Source organism: Falco punctatus, assembly GCF_963210335.1.
Source record: "Falco punctatus genome assembly, chromosome: Z".
NCBI lineage: Eukaryota > Metazoa > Chordata > Aves > Falconiformes > Falconidae > Falco > Falco punctatus.
The window spans coordinates 67,749,152-67,776,257 of NC_137586.1; the positions used below are offsets into that span (position 1 = coordinate 67,749,152).

General features: G+C 38.4%; 1 protein-coding gene across 2 annotated transcripts in view; it reads right to left on the minus strand.

Annotated features, from left to right (window-relative positions):
- The window catches only part of COMMD10 (COMM domain containing 10), a 118,967-nt gene that overhangs the window by 78,140 nt on the left and 13,721 nt on the right, over positions 1 to 27,106 (minus strand). For both annotated transcript variants that reach the window (XM_080372087.1, XM_080372088.1), the window contains exon 5: positions 13,678 to 13,788. In XM_080372087.1, the coding sequence (XP_080228213.1) occupies positions 13,678 to 13,788 (111 nt within the window). The remainder of the gene's footprint in view (positions 1 to 13,677; positions 13,789 to 27,106) is intronic.

Sequence of the window (27,106 nt, forward strand, 5' to 3'; positions counted from 1 at the left end):
AAATCAAATAATTCCAATTTCAGTACTAAAAAAAGGCTATTCTTTATCTCATCTGTATTATCTACAAACCATTTTGTTCCTCATTAGAAAGACTTTAATTTTCACTCAACATGATACACATTTAGAAAGAGGAAACTAAAATGCTCACTCAAGAACTTGTTAAATGTCAGCCACAACAGACAGAATACACTGCCATTCAGGAACTCTAAAACTGTCTGAACACTACCTAAACATCTTTCTTGCATTTATATCATTCCATGCTGTCCCTTTAGGAGCAGACAATACCCTACAGCACAGCACACAAAGGGCTTTAAGGCCTGAATAAAACAGGAAACCAACCTAATACAGAATTATAATGAGGTATTATTCAATCAACTTGTTGTTCAAAAAGAAAAGCAACAGAAGCAACAATGAAGAAAACAAGATACCAATATGGTGGCAGCACTTGAAAGTGTGTATTAGAACTCCTTAGACACAGCATCAACACCAGGAATTCCATCTCACTTCGATGGCAACAATGCTGTTTGAGGAATTTCAAAGGTATTTTGGAATCTGTTGCATTTCTTTGATAGGAGTATAATGTGCTTGTTCCTATGAAGATGGGATGATGGCAAGGAAGAAGGAACGGGAATATGAAAAGGCAAAGCGATCTAGAAATGGCAACAAGAAAAAACAGCCCAGGAATTCTGCTTCTCTGCTGTCTCAAGGACTGTCCTGGATCTACAGACATCTTTCTTCCTACCTCTAAATTGCATCTTCAAATGAACATTCTCTTCCCGAGTACTCTCAAGACCTTCTAATAAAACACACTTCCTTTCCACTAATGACTTCAGGTACTCGCAGTCAGTATTTGTAATGTTTATGCACTTGTTCTTGAGCAAAGATATGTATTTGTTTTCAAGTGTGTATAGTTAGACTTTGAAATTCCTTTACTTAGGATTCAAATGAGGAGAAGAGGAAAGACAACATGAATCTGAACTCTTCTGTGCAGTTAATCAGCCCTATACTCAGTTCTAGACTGCAAAACCCTCCAGGACCACTAAGTATGATGGCACTTCTAAGCAACCAGTGTGCAGCCCCCTAAGGTCCACTGCCAGTGCTTCTCCAGAGAGCCTAGGCCAGTAACTCTCCTATGCTGACACAGCGGATAACAAATTTCTCCATCTCATAAAGAAGCCAAGTGCACCCTTCAGTGCTGAAGTACTTAAAGAAACGTACACTGAGCAGAGCTGCCTACAGATCCGGCCCTTGCCAATTCGTTTTGCTGTCAAACTCCCAATCTTGTACCATGACATTCCCAAGTATAAGCTCCTTGTTTCTGTTGATGCTGGAAAACGGGACAGAGAAGTGACCTAGCATTTTTAGCCCTCCTTAAAACTCTGCTGCATGCTTCTATGCACCAGAAGTAATCCAAAAAGCCTCGAATCAGGCATGACTGAAAAACTCAGTGCCTAATCCTGATGCTGTTGACCAAGGAAGCATTTACAAACACCACTTACAAAGCAATTCTTGTAATATTTTGATTACATGCACAGCAGAAATTGTCATCCCCTTACACTGCAACAGCTATAAACTCACCAAGAAAGCACCACAGTGCAATTTTCACTTCCATTTGCCCCACCGGTTTGGTTCCATCTCATGGGCTGCCTGGACCACTTAGTTACTCTGACTATCTAAATGAGAGTACATAAATGTTGCTCAAGGGGTCAGAAAAAGCAGCAGCTTCTCCTTACATATAAATTTCAAGCCAGACAAGCATTTTCATTAGCTTTGGCTCTATTTTTGGTTTTGTATTGCCCTTTCATTACTACAAGGCTTCAAAATGTATCCTCAGTAACAGGATCTGTCTTGACATGGAAAAAAAATAGTATTTTCCTTTCCCCCTTGAAATCTTTTCCTACTACTGCCTTGCCAGTGAGTGTGCATTCCTAGAAACACATATTTGTAACTTCATTAGTAGTGATTTTATACAATCATACCAAACAAGATTTGTTCAAGGGCTGTAGGCCACGCTGTGGGTTGTGGATTTCCTGTGAAAGAGGTTGCATTTCATGTATTTTAACCAGTGGAAAAGGTCGCTTGTCATAGAGCTTTTAAAGTTGCTAAATATTCATACAAAGCCAAGTGCCATGAGTTTAGATGCCACACAGTTCCAGACACCAGACTCCTGTAATTTGTAAACAACAGGAAACAAGATGAGTGAAAATTGCCGCCCTTGCATATAATTGAGGTGATGACCTACCCTCTTCTACCTGAAGCAGTACTGGAAAGGGAACGCATTGTTACAGACAGCTGTTCAATGTCAAATGCACAGCGCTGATACTGTTTGATAGCATGTACTGTGTATTTATTGCCTCAAGCAGGACAGATGTTAGCAACACAGGAGACACTCACTTTGTACTCTTTCAAGAATATACATACCTTCTCCAGGAAGCCAGATCTGGCAATTTCATTAGTTTGTACATCGACAAAAAAATTAGCAAAAGTAACAGGAAAGTATGCCTAGTGATTCTGTGAAGCGGACAGAAAATACAGAACAATCCAATTGCTTTTAAATTCAAAAACATTCTATTAACCTACAAAGCAGCTTGGTTGGAAACTCATATAATCACCAAGAGGATTACTTTTCCTTGACAGTACCATTTTGTACCAAAACTCATGAAACAATGCATTAAAGATCTGACAAAGGAAAAGCAGAGCATGGGGGAGAATCACAATAATGATGATCACAAATGTAAACTGAATGCAAATGAAGCAGCGTGGGCTCCTTCTGAACTACTCTGAGCAGACCTGGTGAGATGCTTGTCACATAAAATACCTAATTAGTTTGTAATAGTCTACTACAGAGCCGCTGGCAAGGCAGGAACCAACAGGGTAACTGGATACGGTTCTCCTCACCACAATGTTTTCTGAAGGTACATAAGACAAAAGCACAAGCAATGCGAATTGGTCTGGCAGCTGCTTCTTGCCACCCTTTCACCCCCGAACAGCCTCTTCTGATGTGTTGACGTGGTTAGGAAGAAAAGGTATGCATGTGTGTCAGTTCAATGAGATACATGACAGGTTGTGTATAAAGACAATGAAGAGGGAGGACTGGGTGCAGGATGCACAGCCCCAAAGTGGTCCTATAGTAATGTGGGACTTGACCCTGGCAAGATGCAAATGCTCTGACACAGATCGGCTTCTCTCCTTTGGGCTGCACGGTAAAAACAGTGTAATAGAATTTGTAATTTCCTAAGCCAAATTAAACAGTTTCACACATGATGTCCTCACTTTTTAGTATTATAAAAGAGACACTGTTCAAATGCTTCAAACAGTTCATTTTTGGTTTCTGTGGCTAGCCCTGCTCTTCAAAGGATTACAGAGAAAGTCTGAAATGAAAATACTGCCAAGTGCTCGTATTTTGAAGCAGAATCTCACAACTGTTCAACTTAATGCTGACAAGTATTCATGGCACCGTATAGTTAAAGCCCCTGTAAATTCATCAAAACCATCCCTCTGCCCTCAGACTCTCAGCACTGCTTCTTCTGGAAGAAAGGAAACTGCCTTATTGCATAAACGTAAGGGATATGACCAAGTCTCCCAAGTCCTGTGCAGATACTTCGACTAGAATCCTCTACCCTCACTCAACCAGTAACTCTATCCCTTCCATTGCAGAAGATGGGAGTTATGACTGCTGCAGTCAAGATGCTAAAGGCAAAGCAGGCAGCTGTTCCCAGACAGCTCCCTGTCTCGTTCCCTCCCAGGACCGGGACCTCGCTGTTAACCTCTCTAACAGGTCAGTGTATGTTTCAGCAGCAGGAGATGGCTCACGTGGAGATCCTCACTCCAGCAGCAGGCTGTTGACCCACAAGCTGATGTGGATGTTCCTCCATGCAAACATACTCGCTACTCAAATGCAGCTTTTGTGTGACTGTTCCAGAGTACATCCTCTGGTAAAGGAGTTGGAAAGGACAAAACAAGTTGGAAATTTTTTTTTTTTAAGAACTGGATGGATATTTGGCATGTGAGATAGTTAAGGAACAATGAAAGTTAATTTGCTAAATATTCTCTAAAATTTTAGAAGTTACTTAAATATTGTAAATTATCTGTCAGATTTTTAAGCCATTTTGTCCAACTTCCTTTTTGCACTTCAGAAACTTAAAAGGGAAAAAAACATACTTGTTAAGTTTAAGTTATCCTCAGCTCTTCAATTAAGACAGACACCTTCCAGCATCTATGGGCAGTCAAACAGATTTTAAAAGCCTGTAATTATACTCAGGCTTGCAATGATATGCTTACAAATATGCAATGGAGTTCTATAATTTTAAATATCAATTCCAGCCTGTACAGACCAGATAGTATACATAATTTTAGTGTCAGACACTGCCTTAGATATGTCCATGCCTTTACTGGATTTGATGTTGAAGCTGGCCTTATGTATGTCACAAAACATAACTACATTTTCAAGAAAAAACAATTAATATTCAGCATAAATAAGCAAAAGAAAAAACCTTACCAACATAAGAAGTGGAATAACTAGGTCAACTGCAACTGAAGATCAGGCAAGTGATTTGATACTGTAGGGATTTTAAAAAAAACCTAGTGACTGATTTAAATGACCTATTTCATACACATTAAGATATTAACACAGCAAAAGTTATTCAGACAACGTGACACTCAGCAAGAAAAAAAAACACCCCAAATATTACGGTACTTCTAAAAATGTTCATTTAGATAACGCTCTTATCAAATTTGCCTACAAAAAAACTGCCCTACCGCAATAATTAAGCAAAATGGATTGAAAATACTATATTTTACGAATCGGAAATTAGCTACAGTGGACCTCTAGTCGACAAGACTTTTTATGAAGATAACAAAGACATCTCACAGGAGAAGAGCAAGATCTGAGTGACTCAAGTTAAAATATGTCAGCCTGCAGCTCATCTTTTCAGAAGCTGCAGAGAGAACCAAAATAAATAAGACACTGGCTGACTGACTACTCCATGTCCATTATACATTCCTACTCATCTCCTTTCTTCTTAGAATATTTTTCATATAATTTAAACAGCAATATAATCTAATCAAACCTAACTTTCAAAGGTGAAAAATACACAAAATAATCAAGTACATCTTAAAAAAGAAGTTAAAGAAGTTTGTGCAGGTATGCTTTTTTATGCACTAATAAAAGGCAGATGAAATATTGAGGAAAATGAGATAAAAACTCCTTCCAGTGTTTCTCAGCAGCTCAACAGTTAGTATCATTATTTACTCTATGAAGAAAATGGAATAAAAAGTTATAGAAATCGCTAAATAACTGCTTAGGGTAGACACTAAGAACCCATTTTATTGGCATTTGTATTGCATTGTTTTTCCTGTTCCTTCACAGAATTTTGTTTCTTCTGCTTACAACACAAGAGTTTCTATCCATGCCCATCACAGAGCTTGCTAAGCAGTATTTCAGTAAACAGCACTGTTTAACACAGGAGTAGAAAGCAGAAAGTTTCCTCGATTTTCTGCCCACCTTGCCACAGCTGCAGAAGTAAAATGCAGTGCTGAGAAAAGAAAGTTTAACCAACTACCTACCAGTAAGCCTGAAAAAAAAAACAGGAAATCATGTAGAGAAAAGGTGGAGTGCTGCAGTCAGTCTAGGCAGCTGTGGACATCATTCTCTCTTTTACAAGTCTGCTATTTAATCATCTTTTTTGGTCTGTTTATTTTTTTTACAAATAAGCTGTGTAACACTTAAAGCTTTCTTTGAACACTCCACACTGTTCTTTCTGGATACCCCAAGCTAAGTCACTGACCTACCCCTTTCTGGAGTCTCTCCAAAAAATGCATTTCTATGGTGCAGCTCTAAAGGTTAGCAGCATTTATAGGCAAGTTCACAACTTCCATTAAAACATTCTGTATGTATTTAGATCTTGCTTTTAACTTGCTCTTTTTTATATTATGCTTCTGACTAAACAAATCCTCATTTTCAGAGTGCTTCCAACACAGTATGCACTACCAGAAGACAATGCATTAAGGCAGGTGTATGTCTTCTATTCCAACCCAAAAAGTGAACAGCAAAGTGCAGACTGCTCCCAAGCTACCACCACAGTAACAAGGAGCAAGGCAACTGCTTCTGTAAGTGTCAGTATAAATTAAAAACAGGCAGTAATCATGACTGTCGAAGACAATCCTATCTCTTCCAACAAGTTCTGAAGGTAGCCCTTACACAGGAACCTGCTACAGTAAAATAAAACACTGTTGGCTCAAAGATGTTAAGTATTTTGAAGCATAACGCTACTGAAAAAAAACACATAGAAATTCCTTTTTTTAAATTCCACATCTCTCATAACTTTTCTTGTTTAGAACCCCTGAAAGGAAAAATAAGGGATTATTAGGTAACAAAACTTCCCACACACAAGTCTCTCCAAGCTGCAACTGCTGAGCAGTAACAAGTTCACCACTCTACAGATGGAAGAACTGAGAATCTGAAGATGGAAACCTGAGAAGCACTTCCAGTGGTTCTCAGAAAATGTACAGACACATATTTCTAGGTAGCTCTGCACAACTTCCCCAAAAACAAGGCTTTCATATATAAAAAGGTACCTTCTATTTCTATAAAGAACATATTCCACCTCTTCTCTGCTTGTACTAATGGTACAATGGTGCAAAAGACAACCACTTCTTCCTGATTTAAATGCCCTAAAATGCTACTCACTTGCTATACTTACATCTAAAGAACTTATGATGCTCTGAATGATACCTTCTAACATTCAGGAGAAATATTAATTTTAATGCATCTATACACAGATTAATTACCTGGTTTTAAACATCCATGTTCAAAAGCTGCTGACTTGGAGATCACTGGATCGCATACATTGGAGAAGACCTTTAAGATCATCAGGTCCAACTGTTAACCCAGGACTGCCAAGTCCATCACTAAACCATGTCCCTAAGCACTGCATTTACACCATTTTTAAACACCTCCAGGGATGGTGATTCCACCACCTCCCTGGGCAGCCTGTTCCAATGCTTCACCACACTTTCAGTGAAGAAAGTTTTCCTAATCTCCAATCTAAACCTCCCCTGGCACAACTTGAAAGCTGTTTGCTCTTCTCCTGTCGCTTGTTACTTTGGAGAAGAGACCAACCCCCACCTGCCCACAGCCTCCTGTTAGGCAGCTGTAGAAAGTGATAAGGTCCCCCCCTCAGTCTCCTCCTCTCTAAACTAAACAGCCCCAGTTCGCTCAGCTGCTTCTCATCAGACTTGTGTTTCAGACCCTCCACCAGCTTTGTTGTCCTTCTTTCTGTTACGCATTGTCTTCCTCCGTCCTTGCCTCCAATTCTCAAAGGCAGCAGTCAACTTTGTTGTAACAGATGTCACATGCAAAAGAGCTATGTTAGCAAGACAGCCTTGCTGTTAGAGAAAATTCAACTATGTTCACCTCTCCCTAATGTCACCCTTTTCTTACACTACCTTATCTATCTCAGAACCAGGAAAAAAAAGACATGGGAGAGACGCCAATTTTTAATACATTTGTGAAGGGTCCACAGAACTCACTGCCTAAGTAAAAGCAAAGGGATCAGTATAGCCAGGAAGTACTGCAAAAGGTACTGAAAAAACACCATTATTTTCCATTGCTACACACAAATGAAGACAACAGTTCATTTGCTAAAACACTGTACAGTTTCCGAGAATAGCAGGCAAGGAAGTATAAAGACGCCTGAGAATTTGCAATGAACCCCATGTATACTTTTTCCTTGTCTGAAAAAGCTAAAGGACCAAGCATACAAAACCAGTTTGAGGCAAACAGAAAACAAATTTTGTAAGAAAAAGATGGCATGCACAACTACATTGAATGAGAAAAACCTCACGAGATCTTTGTGTTTTTCAAATACCCTCAAGTTAAACTCAAGTTTAAATCTGTCTGGTAATGAAATGGCTCACCGAGTTTAAACTTCAAAGTTAAGTATTTCAGCTACTTTTCTGCTGCTTATTTGGTTTGACAATGGTGAAGTTACACATGGTGGACAATTCAGTTTACTCTTGTATAAAACAAGAGTTTCAGTACTAACTGTAGCCAGAGGTTGTCCAAGGCTGTACACACTCAACTGGGACTGTTTTCTTCTTTAACTCCATGACACAAAGACACATGAACAAAGTCGTAAGACTCTTTTAGTGGGAACAAAGCATGTGCAGAGGCTGTAGCCAGTTACAGGTTTTGTAAGTTCATGCACTATAGACTGTACTCATAAATTGTGTGTACAGCCAGGTGAAACATAAGACTACTGCTGTAAAGAGATTCTTACTGTAAGCTGGGTAATCAAATCATGTAAGATCACAAACGAAGCCAAATAATTAACCACACTCTGCAGTACAATTGCCAGAGGTAAGTGCATACTCCTGGAGTCACACCGTCTAGTAAATGGTTTCTAAGTAAAATATCAAACTACTCACAACTCACAGATCATGGGTTACTGTGCCATCCATTTCTACTACATTTCTACTGGTAAGAAAACAAAAGCGCACTCAGCACCTTGAAAATTCTGGACTACAGCTTTATTTTTTCCTCTAATTAAATGGATTTAATCAGAGATAATGGGTATGAAAGATCAAAAAATAGTCTAATGCAAGAATTGCTCTGTATTTCAAGTCTGTAATTTCTGGCTCTCATGGTTGAGCAATGGAATTTCTGACAGCTTTCTGTAGCAATGTGACAGCCTGGAAGCAAATTGTAAATTTCAGGCTCATTTTTCTGAGCTGTTCCACACACTCAAGATTATACTGTCATTCTTACTACATCTCCTACAAATGTGAGGACTTTTCTCAATATTCTGAAACCTCCTCTTAGGGAAGTTTCTGCTTTCTTATCATCAGCTATTTACTAGATTTTAGTTTTTCAAACAAAATTAGTTTCATGATGTACCTTGCCAAAACCAGCTACCTTGCTTGTATACAGAAGTCCAGAAAGACCTTGAACCAGGACTATGCCATCTGAGGCTATCCAGGCATCCCATTACCTCCTCTAAATAGGAATGAAAAAAACTTCTGTCTCGATCTCATCCTTAAACATTTTTGCATTCATCTAAGGCCTGTCCTACTTACTTCTAGCAATTGCTAGAGACTTACAAATCTGCTTGATGAGAAGACCAAAATCAGTTTAAGGGTGTGCACGCAAGTCTGTGTTCTGAGAAGCAAAAGTGATATCCCCATCAGAACAGAAAGTGGTTGAGAGTAGCCTATGAATGTGAGAATTTACAATTGCTTAGTCTTTGCACCTCATCACAGTCCTTCCAGTGTCATGTCTTTTAATTGTCGTCTTTTTTTGAGGCCCCACAGATACAAATTACTCCTCTATTCTGAACCAAAAAAGGCACCTATAAATGCATCACCCCCAAAGCTAAGGACTGAGAAGGCAAATAAAGGGGCACATCATGGCATGGATGCTCAGCTCTGCCCCCTCCTACCTCTCTGGAGCGGGAACATATCACTAGCATCCACCAGCTCTCACTGTTACACCACTCCACAAACACAACTTCTTTTCAGAGGGAAACAAAGGGCTAAAATGAGGGTGAAGGGGAAGCACCACTCTGTTTCCTTAAATATCCATCCAAGTGTGGGTCCTGCCTACATGCCATACAGGCTGTACAGAATCTACAGTGTGAATTGAGTGATTGATCTAGCTTCACTAGAAGAAAAGCTCTGTTTCTCATCTACTCTGCTTTGCTGTTAAAAAAGGGGAAAGTATTCACAGTGGCAAACTTAGAAAGCAGAATGGCATACACCAAAGTAAACAGAGCAAAATGTCTAAGGTATAGATTTGTTCACAGTTCAGAAATTAATAGAAAGCCTGTAAAAACCGGAAGGGGAAAAAAAGAAAACCATGTTGTGTTATTTTAACAAGTAAAAAATAATCATTTAAGATTTCCAGACTTTTATTGGCTCTGTAGAATGATGAATATGTATTATGCTCTCAGTTTAAAATGCAGTCAGACCCTATTTTGACTTTGAACAAGTGGTTACAGGAAAAAAAAAAAAAAAAAAAAAAGAGTATAAAATATTTCCAGTGTTACACGCCCCTTTTAAAACATCTAGAAGCTAGGGGAAATTAATTAAAAGGAAATTAAACTACATTAGTATAGTAACATTTTAATATTAACTGTCTTTTGTCAAAAGTATTACATTAGCAGGTTTAACAAACCAGCACATTTATTAGTTACTTGTCTTGCATTGGCAGACAAAATCCTGTAATAAATTTTTTCAAGTATATGTATAAAGAAGGAACAAAATAAATGAAGTACTGAATTCTCACAAGGAATCTACATACAGCATTCACACTGAAAAACACCGCTCCCCCAGGAAGTTGAGAATGGTTGAGAATAAAATCATACATGAAACAAAGAGAAGGAAAACCATGAAAAGAGCAAAACCTTCCAAGAAAAGAGCAAAGCCTTCCACAGGACAACCTGTAATTAGGTAACTGAATCTAATGAAATCTGTGGAATGGATTTACAGAAATAAAATGGATAACTGTCAAGAGACAACAGTGGGTATGAATGGTTTATTTACCCCAATGATTTTCAAGCATAAATGTTAACTACAGATCATGTGCAAAAATACATAATAATAAATATAAATATATATAGTAAAGTGCCTTACTGGATCTTCCTACTGAAAAGGCATAGCAGAAACTAGTTAAGAACACACTCCTACTTCTCACATTCCTCTGCAGAGATACTTGGCACCAATGATGTGACATTTCTGAAGCCCTCAGACCTTTTCTACGATCTTTACTACATTTTTTTTTTTCGTATGGCTGGTATGGTTAGACTAGATGGCCTAAGGATTTACTGCTATTAACAGTGGGAAAGAATGTGCAACTGTGCCTGTGTGGATAATTGTTAAATAAATTACTGACAGAAACACATATTAAATAAACACAGCACTTCTTCGGATCAGTCTTTGTTTGCAAATCAAAATCATAATTAGCAGCACTGATTATCAGGATTGTTAATTTGTGCTCCCTCTACTGGTTCTTTCACCTTAAAGCCATAAAAATAAGTCTAAAAAATTCTCAGATTGTTGCATTGCAACTCAACAGCCCACAAAATCTGAAACCAAATTATATTACTAAAGAAAACCCTTATACCCAGCTGATATCTTAAAATCAGTACTAAATGTCACCTTAGCTCATTAAAATGTCAGAATGGAAGCAAAAGAATCTTGCAGTTCAAAAAGATGTTTCCTATTATACCAGCTTTTGTGTGCCTATTTCATAGAAATTCCACTTCCCTCAGATTTAGAAATGCAATTAAACATTTCAAATTATGAATCATTGCAAGAAACCACTGTTAATTGGATTTTTAATTGAAAGCTCCTTTTTTCTTCTCCTTATACAAAAGAGCATCAGTAACCGAGCCGCAATGCAGCCTAGATGACAGGACAACTTGGGCTGGAAGACAGGGTTTGGCAGCCCACCTGATCCACCCACCCTGCTCACAGCAGGGCTAACTCCATGCTTCAGTCAGGATGCTCAGACACTTAGCCTGTTGACTCCTGATTATCTCCAAGGCTGGCAACTCTGCAACCTCTCCAGGTAACTCATTTCTGTACTTAATCACGCCCACGGTGAAAAACTTTTCATGTCATGTGCAAAATATTTGTTAGATCCAAATCAAGTGTACCTCTGGGACTCTGCATTTCATCTGAAGCTGACAAAATATACTCTATAGACATTTATACAGCATATAGCAGATGCTCTGACTCTTTATTTCACAAAGCATAAATAATACCCTCTCCTGGAGAGTTAATTTAAATACTAATTTTAAATGGCAGCTTCTGACAAAGAACTGTTTAAATGATCTCTAAGCAGAGTGAGTTGTAGTAAATATTAATGTATTGGTACAATTACTTTTAGTTAGCAGAAGTGGAAATAATGGCCAATTTCATTTACCTTGCTCAGTATGTTGGGGTTTTTTTATTAATAGGCTTTAGTTTTGTAGATGAGCAAGACAAACTTCTATTGTTATATACAGCTTGGAAATGTAAACACTTAACACTTCCCACAACGACCAACTTCAGAATTGATTCAGATCATCATCGCAAAAAAGCATTCAAAAAGCCAGTCAAAGAGCACTACTGCCCCCTAACGAGACAGCCCACAAAAAGGCCTATGTAACTGTTTTCTGAAAAAAATCAAGTTATTATATCCATGAATTACTACCAAAAAAAAAAAAAAGAAAAAATAAAGCTTCATGAGAAATGAACACAATTCATTATGAATATATGCATTAAATTCACGCCAAATGTCTGCACCAAAGGGACATACATAAGTTTGGAAGAAAAAAACCCAAGTATATAGCATCTAGGATTTTCAGATAACTTAATACTTTGTGCACAAAGAGATTATGAAGATGCAAACTACAGCACAAAAATTATGTTCCAACATTTCTGTCACTATATAAACAAATATTACCCAATCTCAAACCTATTCTGTACTAGTATGTAATCATTCAGCAAAAAAACATGGAATTAACTTCACACCAACCCAGATTTTTAAATTTTAGTGTCTGTAATTTAAGAGCATCAATAGATTTTTCTTGTTGCATTGTTTTATCTAAATGCCAGTTACAAGTCTATTCCAGGCTTCTAATTGTAAAATAATTCCGATCTTGGTACATTATCATACCCACAAAAAGAAATAGAGGGGAAACAAAAAACAATCCACTTGCTGAGTTCTGTTTGTAAAGAAAGTAGACAAACTTGCCAGAGAATTGAATCTGTATGCAGTGCTACCCAATGCAGCTTGGACATAAAATATTGTCCGGTTCCTGTATTTACATTTCAAAAATACAGATTACAATGAACTGCTGAAAAAAATAGAACTGTTGCAAGTCTTGGTGAGAAGCACAAACATAACCTGTGTATTCTCTTTTATTCTACCATAAATTAGAAATTCCACTCACACTGGTAAAATTACTGTGATTTAAAGGCAATGCTAAAGCAGAACCACATTTCTGATTTTTCCCCTCAAAACTTCTACACAGACATTTTCACAGCTAAACATTCTGACAGTACAGGAGACTCTAGTTCCCATTAGCAAGATACAGTTAAAAGCAATTCATGTCTTTAAAGTGTGCTAGTTAACAAAAGATACAGATTTTGTGCATAAAATATTATGTTCATTGTTAGGTTTTTGCACTGAAACACCACACACCACTTGGCCTTAACACTTTAGCTTAAACCTCCAAATATTGGCTTTCTGTGGCCTTGCATATAGTGTCTCACCATTCATGTAAATACATCATTAGCACAGAGAGGTTGCAAGTAACAAGCAGTATCTCATACAACTACACACATGGTAGAAGGCTGGAAGCTATTAGGCATTAAAAGTATAAGAAGTACTAATCACGTACTATGTGATGAAAATAAATCATCTACAAAGAGACCTAACATAACCATATTCCGTTATACTTCTCTATTAGCTGCAGCCCAAATTGCTGGTAACACAGCTTTCAGTCTACCCAGTATGTTTGCTGTTACACCAGTACTTCACAATTCCAAGTGCCTACAATAATTTTATGAAATATAAAAATGAAAACACTGGTAAGACTAACAACAATCAAGAGTTCCAATGGATGCCTCAGAACTTTGAACGTAAGGCCATCACCACATCTCATTCCAACTCTGCCAGGCATTATTTCTTACCTTTCCATCTTCACTGCTCACTCCCAGCTCTAGCACAGCTCGAGGAGACTTCAGCTTCGCTTGCGTGGACTCTGCCATTTGAAGGTTAAGCTGCCATCCAATTGTTTCAAGCTATAAAACACAAATTTAGATTACAATCAGATGCTACAGAAGCATTCAAGTCAACTTTCTATATTGTGAATGGTCTGTGTCAGTTCAGCTCTACAAATGTTAAACATGTTTATACAACGCGCATTCTGCAAATTTGTTTCTGCAGATTTGTTTCTCTCTGTCAAATTTATCATTCAAACTGCCTGTGACCACCCAAAACAAAGTGATTTCATTTGCCTCAGATCTGCTGGAACTAATCCACAAAACACAACTAAGGATCCAAAATAAGGTAGTTTCCCCTTCCTTGTGGAAGTTTATCAGCAAAGTTGCAGATTCAATCTTATTTCATATTTATTTTTCTTTTAGGAAAAAGAAAAAATTACCAATAAATAGTAAATCACCTAAAAATGGTAATTTCTTAATCAACAGATCTATTCACGTGTTCTATCATATACAGACATTAATGACAAAAATAATTCTGTATTGCTTTTTAAATTGTTACTATGGAAAGAAAAGCCAAAACACAGTTAAGCATGTGAGCAACAGAATTTTTCATAGAAAGCTACACAAAAATGCATTTCAAATTGCTTTTTAATCATTAATTTTAAATTATAGTCAAACATCACCAAGCTACACTTCAGACATAAATTAAGTACACAAGAACAGAACTACAAGTCTTTCACAAAATTATCGACCTGGCCCTCTTGAATAAAGGCAGTATATATATAAATTTTTACCATCTAGCAAGTTAATTTTCACACAAGTTCTTTTTAACCTACTGTTTCCCTCCTGCTAGTAAATATTGTGGGTGACTTGGTAAAAGCGAGCCACAGGTCAGTTAATCTCTTACCAGTCCAGCAATTCAGCAAAAATCAACAGCATAAAGCCATCCCAGAGGCACTGTACTGTAAACAGCAGAGAAGTCAACACATGCCCTGCCTCCTACAGTGACAGTAACCTCTAGATGAAAGATGAGCGTGCAAGCCAGTGGCAGAAACATCTTCCATGGACACAGTTCAAAGACAGAACTTCCAAAATTTATTGCAGTATAATTAAATCATACCATTTACATTTACACTTCACATTTACACATTAATGTATGTTATATTGCATTTCTTTGTATAGTGCATCAATATTATATCACTTCTGTAACAAACACTGAAACCCATATGATTAAGCATACCAAAAGGAAAATTGCGTATCATGACCTATTAAGCACCACTACCAGTCCAAGATGGTTATGGAGTTTAGCCAAGGCCAAACAAAGTTAACAGAAAGACACAGTCTCAAACTGACTTTGCATACAGCTACAGGAATAAGCCAGCAGAAGGAACTTGAGCAGGCCAGCCTAGAGTCTGCCAGCTGCTCTGCATTCAGCGCCTCTGTTCAGGCTTCATTCTGTGGTAAAAATAAGGAAGTTTACATATTAATCAAATCATTGAAAGTATGCGTACATCACAAATAGACACAACCAAAACGCTGTAAATCTGGTCCAGCTCATTTTGTGGTAGGTAGGCATAGCTTTAGTAACAGGATGCCTACAGCCTATGAACTAAAGATACCTTAAAACTCAAGTTTTATAAATTCTAAACGCAGAGTAATTTTTAATCATAATTCTCTGTTCTGATATCCTCTAACCTAGTTACATTTTGGCTGATGGAAATAATAGGGCATTGCGCATTCCACCCAAAAGTACAGCACAATCCAAAGTGGATTCTGTGGATGTGCACAAATCAATCAAACTAATGGACAACTCTGCTAAGCCCTGTGCTGGCCAGTAGCTGGAATCTTCCAGCAAATTATATCAGAATGACACGGCTGGAAAACATTTTTCTCTCCACAAACTTCAATAAAATTAAGTAAAGAAATTACCTCTGGTTCTCTAAAGAGCATATAGATCTTAACATCTCACCTTACTCCGGATTTTTGATCAAGCAAGCAGTTGTAGAACCTTATCAAAACTGATACTGGTTAACAGAGAAGGACCCAAATACTGACTTACGGGCTAGCGGTGCAAGCAGTGCAAAGCAGGCAACAGGAAACAGTATCATTTATTTTGATAAAACACCTAACCACTAAGAACAAATATAGAGACAGTGAGCAAGGTCTGGAATGCTATGGCTTTTCATACTGCAGTCACTAAGGTTAAAGTCCCATGCTCCTCAATTTCGAAAGCACTTCTATCAGTTACTTAAACAGTCTTACTTACAGTAGTATGGAAACCAAGACTTAGGCTAGCAGCTTATCCAAGATTATAAACCAGTGCCAGTAGAGACAAGAAAAGCCTGACTTTTAAGACTTTTCTAAAGCTGTTAAACAGTATACTCTGTGTGTAGCATGAAAAACAAACCATCAAAAGTAGAGAAATTCAGATTATGTCTTCTATTTCAATTTTAATACACATCTACACAGGAATATTGTAGAGGGCTCAGAACAAATACAATACAATGTGGCAGCACAGTGGCCTGAGTTCACAGCTGAACAGCAGCCATGACTATTTTTATATTGTTTTACCTTAAAATTACTTTGTTTTCCTGTACAATTCCTGTGTCTTTTCTGGTTTAGAGTTGTAAGAGAACAAGTTTTTATTAACAAACAGCATGCTACTCACAGCTTTGAAATGGTCTGACTATTTTCGTGCCAGAAAAATGTCACATGTATTTGACTATGGTCAGGTTTACTTTGAAGACATTCAACATCCTGAAATATCAATTAACCTTTTGAGAGTGGTGACATGCTTCTACATGGTATTTGTGTCAAGGCACAGTATTTGGTAGCCATGAAGTGATACATATTTTAAGGCCAAAATTTTTCAAAAATGAAAGGACTGCAAAATTATTTCCCCTTCTGATACAAAACTTGTTATAGAAGACAAAACATTGGGAGGGACTATATGGTGCTAGAATCTGCAATATATTACCTAAAAAGCATTTATTTGGGAGGGAAGGAAGCCATAACTAGCATGAAAATAAACCCATGTTTTTAGTTACTGTAGACCTTCAGCTTCTTTTTACATTTCTTAGCAGTTCAGAAATGTGCAAGCTACCTTGCCACTGCAACAATAAACATTGCTGAAAATGTACTATTTAGTGCTGTAAGTCCTCACTGGTATCTCTGGGCACTTACTGAACCTCAGGTTTATGTTTAGAAAACAAAAAAAAAAGCTGCAAGCTGGAAAACAAGGGAAGGAAAAAGCATAGATACTAAATAAAAACAATAGTAAGCATGTATGAAAGTGCTTCAGATCTCCTCCATGAACCCTACAGCAAATGATTCAGGGCAACATAGGTATGAAGAAGCTTTCGAGAACTCCTGTAATCCTCAGTTCCCATGTCCATTTTCTTCCATTCAGGCTTCTTAAGAGGATACCATGACAGTCAGGACTAAAAGGCATGGAAGAACCTATGCATTTCTCCCTTCCAGCACTCACTCAGGACTAGTTGTAGAGAAGATAAGGTGTTACACCTGCTAAACCAGCTCTGTACCCCCTACAAATGCGGTGCTTCTCGGTGGCCAACCACCCTCCCAGGGGTACATCCACACTGTGATGATGAGAGCTACCATTTCCCCCAGTATGAGAGGATCTGACCCCTCATCTGTAGACCTGTCTATGATGAAGCCTATGATATCCACAGTCTTTTTCCTCCAGTGTAAAACATGGGAGTTTCCAACTCGTGTCCACTGTCCTGTCCACCAGACTACTTTCCATAGTAAATAGTAAAGCATAGTATTTTAAATGTTAGGACAAGATCATCAGCAATCCAACATAACTACAGCAAAACATTTGGGTGAAAGTCATCCTCTGCAAAAAGCCCATGAACCCTAAGTATCAAGTCAGCTTTCACATCTTCTCTGATAAGTTCATACTTGACAGTTTATACTTTAAGCACAATCTCCAACCAAATAAAGGATTTCACATAGTCAAAATTAACACCCACAGAATCTGCCATTTCCCTTGTCATTTACAGTCCATTAAGTTTTTACATACCATTGTCTCTTTGTCTCGTATTTTCACCACAGTTCCTTACTTTCACTTTTGGCTGCCCACAAACATTAATACAAATCAAATCAAAACTGAGAAGAAATTCAAGAAATCAGAAAAACGTAGCAAGTTTCTATATTATTTGTCAAAATATCAAAATACTTCTCCTTTCTCAACTACGTAAATATATTTATCTTACACTCTAACATGAAATCAAATAAAACTTTTGGCAAATTTCGGCAAATTCAGGCTAAAAACATCAAGGAAAAAATAATAAACTTGGCTATACAAGAACCAGTCTATAAGGCTCAAAAACAAAAGTCTACAACTTGAGAGTGAAGGCAGACTGGATGTCCAGAACACACACGTTGCAGGGATCCAACCTGAAAGACCAAAACCAGTCAAAGTGACTGAGCAAGACACACTGAAAAATGCAAGGACCTTAATTTGAGAAAAGAAGTGGGAATATTGTGAAAAAAGGGAAAAATAAGAGTGGAAACAGAATTTCACATAAGCACCTAACATGTCTTCCCTAATACTTCCAACTTCTGGAACAGGGTCCAGTATTTTTAAGGGAAGAGAGTGAAAAAGGGGTTTAAATACTTAGTCAGCACCAGAGCAGGGAAAGGGTTCGTTTTTTTTTTTTTTGGACTTCAGTGATTATACATAGATCACATCCTGTCTGTCTCTTCACCCATGAAAACTGGAAACTTGTCACCCATGAAGGCTGGAAACTTTTTAAATGGAATTTTTTTGTATTTTCATATAAATTACCTGCTTCTAGAAGGTGAAGCTTTCAGAAGGTCATCTAATATAATAACGAATCATTACAGAAACTACAGAAAATCAGTATTACTGTCCTTGGAACTCACTGATGTGCCGGAAACAGCTTACTTCTTACCACAACGCAAGGTGGATGCCATAACACCATGCAAACCACTATTTCTCCTCCATGGGTAATCCATGATTTGACATCTGTTTTGTCCCTTAGAAACTGCTAGGCATTGACCTCAGAGAAAGTAAAGTTACAGTGAGTAAACAAAGCACCGAACCTGCAAGAATTACAGTATGGAAATACTGCTTGGACACAAAATCAACATGACTGAATTTTTTGTAACTGCCAGGCATTTAGACAGTTATGAAATAGCCTATCACTTTACAGGTCATATAATACATCTTATAATTTCATATTATGAAGATCTAATTATTTCATTCAGATTCTTACATTCCATTCTCTTGGCAAGATTTGCTGCTTTCAGAACACCTAGCTTTCTCTAAATAGAGTAAGATATTATGTACTTCACTTCTGTGTAATACTAAAACTAAAGTAAGTCTTCAGTTAATGACAGAATAATTACATTATATTCAGAACACATATATGACTGAGAATATGTAGGAAAATGCAATTAATCAGCATTATAGGTTAAATATGATTTAACAAGCTCCTGTAGATAAACTGGCTGCAGAAAAGATTATGAAGATCCTGGCATATCCATTATTAGCCTTTCAGACAAACAAAGGACTGTATACATTTCTACAGGAAGACAGCGCAATGCTGATTAGCATTTCGCAAAAAGCAAGAAAAAGAATTCTTAAAATTAGAGTTTCATCTTCAAGTCAAAAAAGTGAGAAACACAGATTTGTGGGCTGAATTTATTAACAAGTCTGATGGGCAGAGAATGCAGAAACAATTGTAAATTAGTAGCAGTGTCTGTCCTTTTATGTTTATGAGGGGAAAAGCTTATGAAAGCCCTAGATGGGAAAGGAACACATAGCATAAGCAAACTACCAGATGCAATTTGTGAAGTCCACTACTACTATTGCAACAACTGTTCTCAGTACTGCCAACAGGTAATTGGTAAAAAGAAGTGGTAATGTTACCACTACATTTGGTAATCTCTGAAAATCAACTATATAATAACACAAGTTTTCAGTAGTATTATTTCAGTTGGGTATTTCTCTCATTGTCAGTGGGTTATGGTTTAGTTTGTCTGTTTGGACTTTTTTTAAAATGCAACAAAGGACCCCAACAACATGTGCCTTTTTAGAGAGAAAACAGTTTTCATTACCCTGAAGTTGCTAAGGGGCTGTTGAACCTTTCCAGCACGAGTGATGAGAATTTTAAAGCAAACTGAGCTTGTGGCCCACCGTCAGAATTAAAAGCCAGTAAGAGTAACCTTTAGAATAACTAGGTCACATGCTGCGAACATTTAGAAGAACATGTACTAAGGAAATTATGGTATGATAATAAATCTTATTCGTGTAGTTCATAACGCATGCATGCATCAGCTCAGTCAAATCAGCTTCTAGTGACATTACTAACCTGAGCACGGCTGAAAATAAATATTAATATCCCTTCTGAAAATTCAAATCCTGGCACAAATCTGAGTGCTTGTAATAGTACTACTTTACGTGGTATTGGTAGTGCTGAAGGACTTAATATGGACATTCCTGTTGTTGGTTGCCAGAGGCTTCCTATGGTACAGAACGCTGGTTTAGACTTGCATAGCTTACAACCAACATTCAAGTTTCCTGACTTTGAGTCAGTACTCGAGGATCTACTTCAGTGTAGTTTAAGTACATCTATAGTTACTTTCCTTCACAGGCAGTCCGATTCATTTGAGGACAGGCTGAAGCAGTGTAATCTGACTTTACATCTATGAGGTTTTTAAAAACTGCGTAATACAAACAGAATGCCAAAAGGAACTTCTGACTCATTCTTTACAGGTACCACAGAAAATAATCTTCTGTTAGGCAGAAGGCGAACCAACTTTCAGATAAAGTAGAATGTCTACAGTAATACAAAAATAAGTTTCATGCTCTACTGGTACACAGGCCCATCTATTTGTTTTCCAAATACCTTAATCCTTATTTTGAGAGGCCATTCAGTTCAAAATGATCTGGTAATTGTCATAACTTAAATGTTACCACTCATGAGATTACACCTTTCATATCCTGAGAAAAAAATCTACATGCTTGTTTTCATAAAGCTTTTTCTATAAAAAAAACAAAATAATATGCAAGTGTAATGGCACTATTTTCAGACACACTATCCTCACCTATTTCTACCAAATGCGGTATATCTGTAAGAGCATTGTATCAGTCTACACACAGCAACTACTCTTGGAAGTAAGTTCAGCTTCACCACAACAATGCTGGAGTGCTCACTTGTTAAAAGGGTAATTTAATTCACAGTCTAAAGTAAATATTGGTAACTTAAGGATCCAAAATCTAAACTTCTACTGTTGTAGTGTTAAGCATAACTAACACCATAGCAGAGTGCATAATAGCGGGATGAAAACCCATCCTTCAGTCCATTCTTAATGAAGCAGATTTCTGAAGCTGGAAAAATAAGGTTCAAGAACTACTCTCAAATAGCACCAGTGTCAGAAAAACCTATTAGATACTTTAGATATTAATATTAGATATTAGACAGAGACTGACAAATTCAGAAGGTGCACCATATGATGTGGCTGCTTGCAGTAATGAGGAAAATGAACAACTCTATGTCTCTGCCCACATGTACCTTAGAAAGGAACCTATCCTGCCCCCAGAGGCAACAATTACAGGAGAAAAATTAAATACTGTTTTAACAAATTAAATCAGAATTCTGCCTTTTTAACTCAGATACTAACTCATTTCATCTATTTTTCCCTCTAATTTGAGAGGAACAGTCCGGTTTTAAAGATGAAAGCATTTCCGGGAACAATCTGGAAGAGCTATTCATGTATTTTAAGACATCCATAGAATTACTCTCATTGAAGCTGTTACAAACAGTGAAGCAAGAGAGAATTTGATGTGAAAGGTATCTTCAGCAAATCTTTTTCTCATACTATTACAAGAGTATCTCTTACACTGACACAAAACATTTAAGAATGTTTTTGAACTAACAAAATATTTTGAGGAAATAAATAAGCCATAAGTAAAATTTTTTCTGGTGCAGATCTTTCACTTACAATACACTTATTTCAGATATTCTAAACAAATAACCTAGAGGAAAATAAGCATCACTATCCTGTCATTCAGTTTAATTCTTGAAAGAATAACTCCCGTAGCTCCTCCACTGAAGACCAAGTACCCTTCATTTCATTGTAGAAAGAGAAATGCAGAATACCCACATTTTAAAAGTTTGGGGTTCCCCTCCTCTCATCATTCAACAATCAAATTGGACAAAAAGTACTAAGTCACATAGTTAAGAATACCTTTAATTTAAAGAAATCACTGCAACATGTACACACGGTTTTAATAAAGGTGTTAAGAAAAACACCAGCCTACACACTAACTTCAGATCTGCGTCATCACACCAGCATAGAACTATAGCAAAATACTGTCTGCTCTCTAAAATTTACATCGTAAGATGCCAATTCCACTCTTCATCAGCACACTCAACACTGCAGAATCAAAATTCCAAATTAGATATGAAAATGTCAATTTTGTCTGCTGTGATGATGAAAATACTTTAGGTAAGAGGCCAAGATAAAGATGACAAAACATGTCGGATTTCAAACGCCTTCAAAAACTCCCCGTGTCTGCTTAAGGAAGTTAGTGCAGAGGAGACACCAGCAGGATGAAGTCAAAAGAGCACTCAATATAGTAAATAAATATCAAAACAGAAAAAAAGGTGCACATTTTTTATAGGAAGGCAATAAGCAGCAGCTACAATTTGCAAATCATCACAGATAGGTTGGAAGAGACCTTAAAGATCACCTAGTTCCAGCACCCTTGCCATAGGCTGGAACACCTTCCACTAGACCAGGTTGCTCAAAGCCCCATCCAGCCTGGCCTTGAACACTGCCAGGGATGGGGCATCCACAGCTTCTCTGAGCAACCTCATGGTGAAAAATTTCTTCCTGATGTCCAACCTAAACCCACCCTCCTTCAGGTTAAGATTTGCCCCTTCTCCTGCCCCTACAGGCCCTGCTAAAAAGCCTTATAAGTCCCCATTAAGTATCTAATGGCTACCATAACGTGCCACTGGAGCCTTCTTTCCTGGAGGCTGAACAACCCCAACTATCACAGCCTGTCCTCAAAGCAGAGGTGCCCCAGCCCTTGCATCATTTTCATGGCCTTCCTCTGGACCCATTCCAACATACGTGTCTTGTCCTGGGAGCCCCAGAGCTGGATGCCATACCACAAGTGGGGACTCACCAAAGTGGAGCAGAGGGGCAGAATCACCTCCCTCAACCTGCGGGCCACGCTTCTTTTGATGCTGCCCCGGGTACGGTTCGTTCTCTGGGCTGCAAGCGCACATTGTCAGGCCATGTCAAGCCTCTCATGCACCAGTACCCCTAAGTCCTTCTCCTCAAGGCTGCTCTCAATCCATGCTCCGCCCAGCCTGTATCTGTGCTTGGAATTGCCCTGACCCATGTGCAGGACCTTGCACTTGGCCTTCATGAGGTTCTCTTGGGCCCACTTCTCAGGCCTGTCAAGGTCCCTCTGGATGGCATCCCTTCCCTCCAGCGGGTCAACCGCACCACACAGCCTGCTGTCACCTGCAAACATGCTGAGGGTGCACTCAACCAGGAAGACAGTGTTTCCTTTAAGACAAGCCCCAGATCAAACACCAGTTTCCTACAGATGGGAAACTCCAGCACTGAGGGCAGGGGAGATGACTGCATAAACACACTGATTTCTATTCTCTATTGTTGCTACCAACTTCAGTTGTATTAAGGTGGCATCAATGTCTTTGAAGGAAGTTCTGGATGTTGCAGCTTCTTTTCAGCAGGCCTTACTGTAACAACCGCTCGACAGGTGAGGAAGTCTGCAGTGAAACAGCCAGACTTCCACACTGGTTGCATAACGTTTCTGACTATGGTTCCCTACTTCATTTTGAATAGCAATGGAAAAACCTGACGGTATACAGTACCTCAAAAACGGTCACCCTACTGTAAAGAAATATTCAATACAATACACTGTCCCCGTTATATAAATGGATTACTGAGGCATTCTGTGGTTTCAGTGAAAAGTACTCTTCAATGGCAGATTAAAAATCTGCAAGACATCTTTTTTGCTAAGGTATGAGTCACAAATTGAATGAACAGCACCTTCAGCTGACAGTTCCAGGCAAATCTTCAAATTAAACCCAACACTCAGAGCAAGCACCACAAAAATGGCACGTAACTATGAATAAAACCTTACAAACACCCACCCACCTGTAAAACAAAGTCAGGATAATAGGATTTTTTAAAAAATAAAGCATTAAAGTCTGTAATTAAAGACAGTTGTAACACATATGCAACGCCAAGTTAAACAGAGGTTGCACAGTCAACTACAGTGCCTCTTACTAAATTTTAAGACCAGACTTTGCAATCTTAGTGACAGTTTTGCAATGTATCTTAGTCATGTAGCCATAAGAAAGTAATAATCACTGGATGAATCTTAACCTACCTAGTCACAATACTAGAACGCAGTCACCCGATTCTGCATTAATCTTGCAGATACTGCAAGATCATCAGCAAACAAACAAACCAAAACAAAACAGAAAGCAGCAACTACGCTTTTCACCGGTAGACAAGAATAATCTTCTAAACTCTGAAGTAGTACCACATGCTATGATTGTCTCTAACTAGAAATAGCGGTAGTTGTAACATATGGGCAAGGAAGGGGTTGGATTGCATCAAGCAGACGGGCAGTGAATTTACAGAATCCTGTAGAAAGACTAACCAAAGAGAAAACAATTCCCAAAGGAAAAGATCTGAAAGTTTAAAAAACAAAGAGAAACTTTAGGTATCTTTGTATCTTAGACTCCAAAGAAGGCACAGTAGAGACCAATGGGTTGAAGACAGGTTGCACCAAAGACCCAGCTGAGTGGTTAAACCAAGTGGGTAGGTTAGAGAGGCACTGAGAAGAGCCACAGGTCATGCACTGTTTGCTGTGCGATACTCAATTAACTCACCAAAACTTTCCCCAACGATATCAGTAACTTTAGGAGGCAGAAAAAGGAATAAAATGAGAGGAAACAAGTTTTAACTTTGTAAACTGGGAATCTTAGCTTGTAATTAAGGCCAGAAAAAGCAAAGTGAAGCAAAAAGCCAGTACCTCAGTTACCTCTCAGACAGGATCTGAATATGAAGAACGTAATTAAACATAAGGTCCTGCACCCAGGGAGGAACAAACCCATGCACCAGTACAGGCTGACAGCTGACCTGCTGGAAGGCAGCTCTGCGGAGGACCTGAGAGTCTGGTGGACAGCAAGCTGCCCGTGGGCCAGCAGTGTGCCCTGGTGGGCAAGGCAGCCAGTGGGATCCCAGGGGGCATTAGGAGGACCATGGCCAAAATGCCAGGCGAGGTTCTCCTCCCCTTCTGCCCCGCTCTGGTGAGGCCCCATCTGGAGTGCTGTGTCCAGTGCTGGGCTCCCCAGTTCGAGAGAGATGGGGGAACTACCGGAGAGGGTCCAGCAGAGGGCTACAAAGATGATGAGGGGACTGGAGCATCTCTCTTATGAGAAAAGGATGAGAGAGCTGGGCCTGTTTCTCCTGGAGAGGAGAAGGCTGAGAGGGGATCTTATCAATGCATACAAATACCTTCAGGGGAGTGTCAAGAGGATGGGGCCAGGCTCTTTTCAGTGGTGCCCAGCAACAGGACAAGAGGCAACAGGCACAAACTGCAGCACAGGGAGTTCCATCCGAATATAAGGAAGAACTTTACCTTGAGGGTGACAGAGCACTGGGAGAGTCTGCCCAGAGAAGTTATGGAGTCTCCTTCTCTACAGACATTCAAAAGCCACCTGGACACAACTCTGTGCAACCTGCTCCAGGTGAACTAAAGGGAACTGCACTGGATGATCTCAGAGGTCCCTTCCAACCCTGACCACTCTGTGATTAAAAACAGAAAAAGAGACTGATATTCAATTCTAAAAGGAAAATCTCCACAAATTATGTACCTAAAGCCATCTTATTTGGTGAAAAATTAGGATGAACTAGATTCTTCATCCAAGATTGGCTTTCTTCTGAGGATTAATTTCCCCTGACTTCCCATTTCTGTCTGCAAGGATAAAGTCCTAGTTCTCTTCCACAAACCTTACTTAGCACATATGCCAGGAAAAGTGATATTCTCAGAATTCTTCATTCAACATTCAAACTAAAATTTCCCACATCTTTGATCTCTGAATTTAAAAAAGGAAAAGACACATACCAAAAAGTAGCAGTGTACTTCAAAAGGGAGGAAACAAAAGAAATAATATGACATGAAATTGGTAAAGCAACACATGTGCTAAGAAGCAACAACTTCAAAAGACTTTTCTTTAATTGAAGTTACCACAGGTTTTCATCTTTACATGTATATTAACTGATGAACAGCTACCTTGAAAGCGAACAGAAAGGGATTGTATGACAAATATTAGAAACAGCATTCACGTTTCTAAAAACCTGGTATTTAGGGGTTCACTTTGTGCAAATTGTAAAAGTGTTGTGCTCTGTCTCTCTCTGGGACATTTGTGGGCCCAGAGTTGCAGTAAATATATGCACCAGTCTACAAGCACTTACAGGGAAAAGTCATAGCTGACTGGCTCTTTTTATCTAGCAGAAGAATACATGGCAAGATCCAACAGAGGGAAGATTAATTTAGACAGTTTGTAATTAGAGATAAGGGACACATTTTCATTAACCATAAAATATACCCCAGAAATCACCTGTAATTTCAAGCCTTGAAATCACCACCATAGCCCTGTTTCAAAAGCTCTTTTACATATTGAAGAAAAGTTACGGTTTGTATTGATAAGCATGATACTCTTTTATAACCTTAAAAGACGCTATTTCAGGTGTAGGAATCGAATGAATGCTTCACATGTTTTTAAACATTCTCAAAACGTACCTTCTTCCAACCTTTATCATTTACACTTTATTGGTAGAAGACAGAAGAGAGTAAGAAGGATACAAAGAAAGTAATTTTAAAAATCCTCAAGAAGTAGTACATGAAAACTGTAAACAAAATACCTAACTAAGAAAGCTGGGTGAGTGGAAGATAAACAGATTGAGTTGTGCTGTAGCTGGCTACTAAAACAAATCTCACTTGGTATAAAACTGTGTCTTGACTACATCTTTCACTATTTACATTCTCTTTGCCAATGTTTGTGATGCCACTGTATAATGCAAGTTGGTTCACAATTCATTGTGACAACGCCCGTCTTTGTGACCTCTGTTTGTCACTGTAAGAACAACTAGTGGATCAGACACTAGACACTAACAAGAAACTGAAAGATTCATTCTGTTTGAGCTGTAGTCCTCCTTGGTTTGCATTTCTTCTCATACCAGAAAAATTTCCCCCATGACACACACACAGAGCCCACCAATTCTCTTCTTTGTTGTCATTACTACCATAGGATACATGTGTTTCAGAGTATTTCCATAGATTTGCCAG